The following is an 8,450-nucleotide window of genomic DNA, read 5'->3' as shown; positions in this document are numbered from 1 at the left end:
TCAATATTTATACGCTACATTATTTCTGTGTAAGAATTAAAGTCAGATAATCGAAATTGGCTGTTTTATTATTTTTTTACAATGCATTATTAAAAATTAAAATAAAATTGAAGGAATCAATTACAAAATGAACATTTCATATCCATTCGACTGCCGTATAAATAAATTGGCTTCTCATTTCTTCGCCGTTATAACAAAAAAATATGAATTGGTTGTTATTCATTGCGTTATTGCCGTTTTAACTGTCAAAAGACTTCGTTTATGTTTTTGTAGTTGCACAATCGATTGAAGATTGAAAGAACTAAATTCTGACGCTCATACCGACACATTATATTTTGATTATTTACCTTTAATAAATTTGAATAAATGTAAAATATACACGACACATTTGAATAACGTTCCTTTTAAATAATCACCAATAATGAGCAATTGAATTAGTGGCACGTTTTCTTTTTAGTAAAACTACGAATAAAATGCTCTTATTTTGGAAATATCTTTCGTATAATTTTTTATACACTTTTATACCTTCTTTACCGTGTAATATGTATGGAGGTTTTTGCCTATTATTTATTGTTAAAATTTTCTAGATATGGTATTTGCCTAACGACATCTTTCGATAATAAAAACAAACTAAAAAAATAAAATTATTTACATCGATTTTAAAATATGTTTATTCATGAAAATATTAACACATTTTTTAACAAAATTATAAAAATATGACTAAACACACAAATGCACACGTTATAGCCTAACCTATTCTAATCTTATACTAAGTCAACAAAATGGCAAATAAGACGATGTCTTATTCGTATGTAATTAAAATGAAGTGCTATGTGCACGCTAAAAATTGAATTTCATGTACCTCAAATCAACTTGTCAATTTATTCAAAAATATTTTTTTGATTGTGAAAGTCGTGCAATGATGCAATCACTCGATTGTTATTTGGCGTAAAATCACCACATAATCGAATCTGCTTGTAATTTTAAAATATAATCTGAAAATGATTGAATTCTATTTGTAAGTGAAATTGCATCATTAGCCAACTTTCATGCAAAATCATCGTGTTTTGTCGTATAGCTTTGAGGATTCTTAGAACGTGGACTGTAAAAACTGTCCGGATAAATGTATGAATCTGCGGGATTTCTCTCGGATATACCCAATTTGTTGTGATAGTGGTTTTCGTTAATTTTGTTATTGATCGGTTTGATCACAAATGATCCTGATTCGTTTCTTTGTTTTTTCAACCTCATACAGGAATATATTACACTGAAAAGTACTCCGAATTCGATCAAAGCCAAAATGAGTATTATGGCTAAAAATCCTATATATTGTTGTTGATACCATATTTCAACCTTCGTCAGACAACCCTGAAAATAAAATTTAATATTGTAGTAAATTTATTATAAACAACTGTGTTGATTCGATTTTGATTCAACGAAACTACCTGACGGTGTCTGAAAGAGGTGAAATGTTCAGGAAGTAACTCTTGGCAAATCGTCTCATTGATCGGCTTTGGGTCTAAATATGAAACGTTATCAATATTCTGTACACAGCATGTGAGTGGCACGATTAAATCACGTGGACCTAAACGTCTCAATTGCCATAAGGACATATCGTAATTCCTTCCATCAGTCATCCCACAACATTCAAACTATAATTTACAAAAATAATTAGAAAAACTCTTATTTTAGAAATTGTTTACATATGTATATGAAACGTTTACCGTAGTTTGTGCTAAATCCATAGCAGCTGTAAATTGTTCTTGTCCTGGTACTCCATAAGCTGCTTGCAATACACCTACAGCTCCACCTCTGGCTCCCTGAAGACCGATACATCCTGGCCAAGCGACTACGACCACACACGCTGCGCCTTGACTAACCATAGCTATCAAAACCATCAGAAAATACTGAAAATAAATAAAACATCGATTGTATTATAGCACATTTAAGTACAATAAACAATACAATATGAACCTTACAAATGTGAGGACACAATAGCCCCGGGAATATGTTGCCCAACAACCGATAGCTCCACTGGCAGCCATGAATATTCCAGCACCAACAATGGCGAGAGCAGCATAGTAAAACGGAGGCTGTGGTGATTCACTCGTCGACGATGTCAATAGTCGAGATAAAAGTATTCGAGGAGAGTCGCATAATATGAAGAATCCTAGTATAAGTAAAACCAATCCACATACCTAAAAGAACGAATCATATTAATTATTTATAAAATCTTATATATACCTTGTAAAAGTATTAAACACCAAAATAAATATAATATAACTTTACAAACAAAAGGTCGTTTCTTTTTTGTATAAACAAATAAAAAAAATTACTATATTTAATGATATTACAGACTTAATAACACAATAAAATATAATAAGCAATATTTTAACTAGTACTTACATCTTCTTAATATATAATTTCGAAAGAGACTTTGTATGTTTGTTCGGTTCGTAAAATCCGTGACGTCACCGGACAAATGAATATTCAAATAAATTTAAATAAAATAAAACTATTCAAATAAATTTAATAAAATGTTTACTATTAGATTAGCCATGTTTAAGCGGTTCATATTACAAAAGCCGAGCGAAGCCGGGTAAAACCACTAGTACTACATAAATTGATAGCGATTTGGATCTTAAAATTTAAGTTTTCAATTAATAAGTTGTAAATCAATTAGTATTTTATCATTATTGTGGACATATGAGGTTCCAATTATCGTTATTTGTAAATCCAAATACTCTATTACTTTAAACTGACTCAAAAACTGGTTTCTTCCGTTTCACAAAAGTAAATATGATAAACATGTTTGATTTGGTAATCATTTTTTGTTACAACCAGGTGATTTAAAAAAACGTAAAGGAGTTTTGTAAAAATCCAAACTCAAGTGTTACATTGTAAAAGATAAGCAATTTATGTTTGTTTTTAGCACGTATATGTATGTACATATGTACATAGTTATTAATACATTAATAAAATCAATACAATAGAATAATACTCACTAGGAATACAACATTGAAGAATCCTAACAAAACTTTGGAACTAAAAATGCTTTTGCAACTCATTTTAATAGCAAATAAATAATAATCTAATGGATATTTTAGTATTATTTAAACACAATGAAAATATTAGATTGCACGTAATATATGATGATTAATATATCGTGTAATATGGTACCATTCACTTCCTTACAAGATGCAATTGAGTTAAAATTATCGAAATTTTTACATTACATTTATGTGATGCGTTTCCGTAGACGCACAAAACACTGTTTTACAGATCGGAATACACAACAGTATAATTTGAAATCATAATAGGAAGGAAGTGTGCCGGCGTAAATAGAAACATCGCGGTACAATGAGCACTATGTAGATGCGGTCACTCTGCGCACACAATAGATGATGCTGAATCAGTTGCCGGTGATCAACTACCAGTTAACATTAGAAGAAAAATAACGTTCGACTATGAATCGTTAATTTAAACGATCGATTTCAGCGTGGGTATGTTCAGACAGGTAGACGAGTAGACTGTGGAACGCGAGCAGGTGTAGTGATGTTTTGGTCAGTCGGACCAAATGGTCAGGGGAGACACGCTCCGGCGAACATGAAGGGTGACTAATTATATAGGAGCTGTTGAATATATTACACACATCAGAGTGCACAAATTCCACATCGAGATGAACATTTCGTTATACAGTTATAACGTAATTTACTTACGATTGATATCACAGTTATCCGAAGAAAAAGAATCGCCGACAGCACTATAATTATAAATTGAAGGCCTACATTTAATTCGTAGTTGTGGATACGTAATCAAAAATTTCAGACAAATTGTATTGTGATTGATGATTACTTTGGACGACTTTTCAATTGATTTTATTGTTTTTCAGAATGCAAAAATGAAGATAGGAAGTAAATCTAAAAATAAATGAACGATGAATAAATACGGGTTTGAAGGTTAATTTTGGACTTTTAGTATCAAATATGTAAAAAATAATTTCCTATATATTAATAATTAACAATTTTATAGGGAAATTAATACTCCGAGAATTTTTTTTTATTTTTTATTATAAATATACATGTGTATGTAGATATGATTTTAAAATGCATCATATATTGAATCAAAATTCCAAGTTTCGCCGTTTCGAACTGCCACAGCTTAGAAGTGAACCATCGTCTTGTTCCCTTTCACTTGACTCTTGCAGTTCTAAATCGGAATGACAAAAAAAGTTTATTATATTAATAAAACTATGAAAATTTGAGACAATTATTTTTCTAAATCATAAATTAACGATAAAAACTTTACCGGGTGGAAGATGAAGTTTTTCTATTAAGAATTTCCTTCGTCTGAGTTTGAATGCCAGGTCCAATGTTGGAGGTATGTACGGGGCTAAGGTATTCATCGATAGTAGTTTCGGCATATAAAAAAGGCCATGATAGTCCCGAAGTACCGCATTTGATTCGCGATCTGTTCCAGCAAATGCGTCTAATCTCACCGATCCATCAACCAGGTGACGTATGCGGGCCATAACATCAGAATTCTAAAATACGCCAAAAAATTATAAGAATAAAAAATTCGTTTTATATTTACACTTTGATACATTGCAGTCAAACCTGAAATATAAGTGTTGGTATGGTTAAAAATACGACACAATATGTGGATCTAAGAAGCGATCTAAGACAATATAAGAATTGGATCAAATGTTTTCCTTCATCTTCTTTATTATCATTGAAATTGTGGTTTTCGTGACTTTGCCATGCGGGAGATCCCAACGATTGTATACCAATCCTTAATATGTTTTTATTTTCACCTTTATCCGTTTTCTTGAAACCATCTTCAATTTGATTTTTAATATAATTTATAAGATTCTTATATGCGGAATTTCCTGGACCTATAAAATAGATTCTTAGTAATTTCTTAAAGAGTGTACATTTGATTGGCTTGATAGAGTTCAAAAAAGTACAACTTACAATTCGAATCAAGGGACTTGTATTTCCAAAGACTTTTATCAATAGATTTTAATACATCTTTATCGAGAGGTTTGCTAATATCAAAGTAATGGCCAAACTGTAATCCGGAACTTAAAGTTGATTGAACTGGAGTTAGATCATTATAACGCCACGCTATTTTCATGTCATGTTCCATTTCATTGTCTGGTTTAGAGGTAGTTTCTGTTTCCATATTTGTGGGGGATGGCAATTCACAGAGCTATATAATAAATACAATGTTAATTACACAAAATAATCGTTTAATATATTTAATTTCAGTCATTTATACACACTAGTTTTTCTGGATCATTGTCCAAAGTTGCTAGTAATAATTTATGATTACAAACGATTCCTTCGGATAAATAATATTTGAACATAACATTAGAATATTTTGCAAAGTCATCTTCCTCTGAAAACATAAAAAAAAATATGTTTTGACAAGAGCTTTATATAAAAATAATAATAAACGTCTAAGACACGCTTACCAATTAGAAAAACACTTCCAACAGAAATGCCGCCACCTAAAATTATAAGATTGTTATTGTAGGTAGAATAATATGATGACAATGAGGTAACTAATAGAATTGAATAAGCCGATAGGCTACTTTTTTTCTAGAGTAGGCTCACGGAAATCTGAACTTTGTGTATTGAACAATAATTATTATTATTGTATGAAACTTTGAAAAGTTAAAAATAATCAAAAAGCAATAATTTACTTTGGTTGTCAACATGTGTATACAACATATAATAATGATGATCAAAATACAACATATAATACCCCTAGTTTAATTTACAAACCAATAACATGATCAAGCGATGGAATTCCAGATGATACTAGTAATTGAGAATTTTGAAGAGATGTTTTAGTTCCAGGTATTTTGGGGTTAGATTTCCTTGGCACGTTCATGCTGACACCTGACAGCTACAAGCAAAACACGTCTGACGACCGAAAGCATAAATTAAGTGGCCATGTCAGTTATAAAACTTGTAAACATAATTATAAGAAAAATATGATTAACTCGGAGGAAACACTGCTGTAGTTCAGAGCATCACAAAGTGAGTGCCCGGCCCTTTTTGTACCGTGGGCCCCACTTTGATCTTACGCGTGCGAGCGAGATCGCGTGTGAGGGAGAAAACCGATGTTAGTTAGCGTTTTGCCACCTATATATGGACTAGCTAGCGACTGCCGATGAAGTACATATGTATGTTACGTGGTTCTGCTGTAGTATCCAGCTGTGGTGGCTATATGAGTTGGATACGGGAAATATTGTAAGTAATGTTTACTGTGTCTAAGGCCCCATTGGCTAATTGGTAGTTTATTGTTTTAGCGTACTTTAAGATTTGACCGATTTAAGTTGGCGTCACTGCATATCTGTATTACTCACGCACACATACTCATTCATAGTTTCACGTACCATATCCATTAAAGGTTTGTTCATACCTAGTCAGCACGTACCGACTTCAGCAGGTATCCGGCCGTACGAAAAGTATTCTTTGGTACATTTTGTATGGGTATATTCATACCAACTGTCACGTTTACGCCACTGCAGGCTTACAGCAGTACCCGACATTTCCTGTTCATACCTTACAGCAACATCCGTCAACGTATCGTATCCGTTTTTTTGTCCATCGTGGAAATATACACGCGAATTACGTGCCATGAGTCTGCCGCTTTGCTGTTTTGGACCAATTATCGATAGTGACAGTTGACAGCTGTTCAATCTTTCGACATGGTTTTGGCGCAAATATTTAAAAAAAATTTAAATTTTTACGGAAATATTTAAAAAAAATTTGTCCATCAGCCACAAGCTCCTTATACAGTGTCCAAAACTCTCTTTCGGTTTTTCTATTTTTTAACATGGGATGCACATCAAAACGCCTCCGTGCTTTTTTATTGCCTTCTTGAGCTTCTTCTTCCAACAAAAACGCGATTATACATAATTTTTCGTTCGATAAACGCCGAAACATTTTTGCTGACTTGTATTCTGACGCGTAGCTACGAATGCACGTGTATGTATTCATATTGTAAGTACTCGACAATATGACGTAAGTGTACAGACTCCAGGGATGTTCAAATCGAGAGCACCCCCGAAGTCGATTTGTGAGATAGCTCGTGGTAAGCTTGGGCGGGGCTGGTTTCCTCAAGGTGCCTTCCTTCGTCGTCGGTGGTCTGGTCTCTGCTGATGTCGGCTGCTCTGCTCTGTCCCTTTCTCCTTCGTAGTGTGCGTGGGATGCGTGATGTGGAAAAAAGGAGGGAAATTGTAAACCAATGAAAACAGGGCGTAAATCTGATCACAATGATTATATTTCCACGTTGAATGTACATAGAGCAAACAGGGGAAAGAGGGGGGGGGGAGTCAACAAAGAAACCACGCGTGCTTTTTGTGGTTAGCCACGCGTAGCTGAGTTGTCTGCCTTCTGGACGAATACAGACCAGTCTTCCTGTGGCACACACCGGACGGATACTGGAGCTGGTCTCCAAGTATCGTCACAACCCTCACCAGCCTCTAGCTGGTGATTTCGGTGGCGAGGTGGGCCCCGTAAACACCGGAGTGTTTACGCGCCAAACCGTAATCAAGAACTGTCAGTTTGTGGGCCAATCACTGTCTCAGGGTGGCCAGCACAAAAAATATATCGGCCGAATCGTGGGTCGTAAGGCCACGAAAGCCGATCATCAGACATAGTCTGAACATACTCCTCCCGTTGGAATCCAGAGGATCGGATTCCAAAACAAATGAATTAATAGTGCAAAAGAGACTAATGAGCTACACAATAAACAAACAAATTATAAATTCACAATACAAAGCAGTAGAAACGACCAGTCATCAAACGAGTAAAATTAGTCCACCTTTCTTTTTGTTCAATATGTGTGAAATTCGAGTTTTTTTTTCAAAATAATATTTTTCAAACCCTATTATCAGAGATTAAAATATTAAAGTGCGCAATCCCGTCTTCATACTATAGAAATGAAACGCGCACATATGCACGCCCCGGCGCCTGGACAAAAATACAAAACGCGCACATATGCGCGCCCCGTGCTCCACGTGTTAAGACTAAAAAAGGCATATTGCCTGAACCTTTTGTAAAATTTAAAAAATTCGAATTAAATAAAAATAAATTATTATTATATGTATATTTATGAATTATTAAAAATTATAGGGATTGCACTAAGGCGACGGTTCGGTTATTATTCCACACAAAGCGATCTCGCACCCGAAAACTCCATCCATATTGATTAAAAATTTGGAATCAGTATACAATGGCATCTCAATTTTCACTATTAATTAAATTTTTTCGCCTTTGGTGAACAAAATAGTGTAACGTAGGAACACTTTTGGAGAATGCCGGACCTGTTCGAAAACACAGCTACCCACCTTTAAAATTAGTGGACTGACGCTTAAGCAAGTGGCGGTTTCATGTGAACCTCCCGAGGTGTAGAATAAATGCTGTGAAGCGAAT

At 34.0% G+C, this 8,450-nt stretch overlaps 2 protein-coding genes across 2 annotated transcripts; both read right to left on the bottom strand.

The window, feature by feature from the left end:
* Positions 1-654: 654 nt before the first annotated feature.
* Positions 655-3,575, bottom strand: Tsp68C (Tetraspanin 68C). Its single transcript, XM_077437414.1, has 5 exons — positions 3,006-3,575; positions 1,980-2,198; positions 1,725-1,907; positions 1,446-1,652; positions 655-1,368 (listed from the first exon to the last, which is right to left on the bottom strand). The coding sequence occupies exons 1-5, from the start codon at positions 3,066-3,068 to the stop codon at positions 1,048-1,050; spliced, it is 993 nt and encodes a 330-aa protein (XP_077293540.1). The 5' UTR covers positions 3,069-3,575; the 3' UTR covers positions 655-1,047.
* Positions 3,576-4,030: 455 nt separating this feature from the next.
* On the bottom strand, positions 4,031-6,176 carry Elp4 (Elongator complex protein 4). The gene is made up of 7 exons (XM_077437962.1): positions 5,790-6,176; positions 5,477-5,512; positions 5,285-5,400; positions 4,974-5,211; positions 4,617-4,894; positions 4,309-4,543; positions 4,031-4,209 (listed from the first exon to the last, which is right to left on the bottom strand). The coding sequence occupies exons 1-7, from the start codon at positions 5,896-5,898 to the stop codon at positions 4,124-4,126; spliced, it is 1,098 nt and encodes a 365-aa protein (XP_077294088.1). The 5' UTR covers positions 5,899-6,176; the 3' UTR covers positions 4,031-4,123.
* Between the last annotated feature and the right edge of the window lie 2,274 nt (positions 6,177-8,450).

Source organism: Arctopsyche grandis, chromosome 9, assembly GCF_051622035.1.
Source record: "Arctopsyche grandis isolate Sample6627 chromosome 9, ASM5162203v2, whole genome shotgun sequence".
Taxonomy (NCBI): domain Eukaryota; kingdom Metazoa; phylum Arthropoda; class Insecta; order Trichoptera; family Hydropsychidae; genus Arctopsyche; species Arctopsyche grandis.
This window is presented reverse-complemented; position numbering and strand designations above follow the sequence as displayed.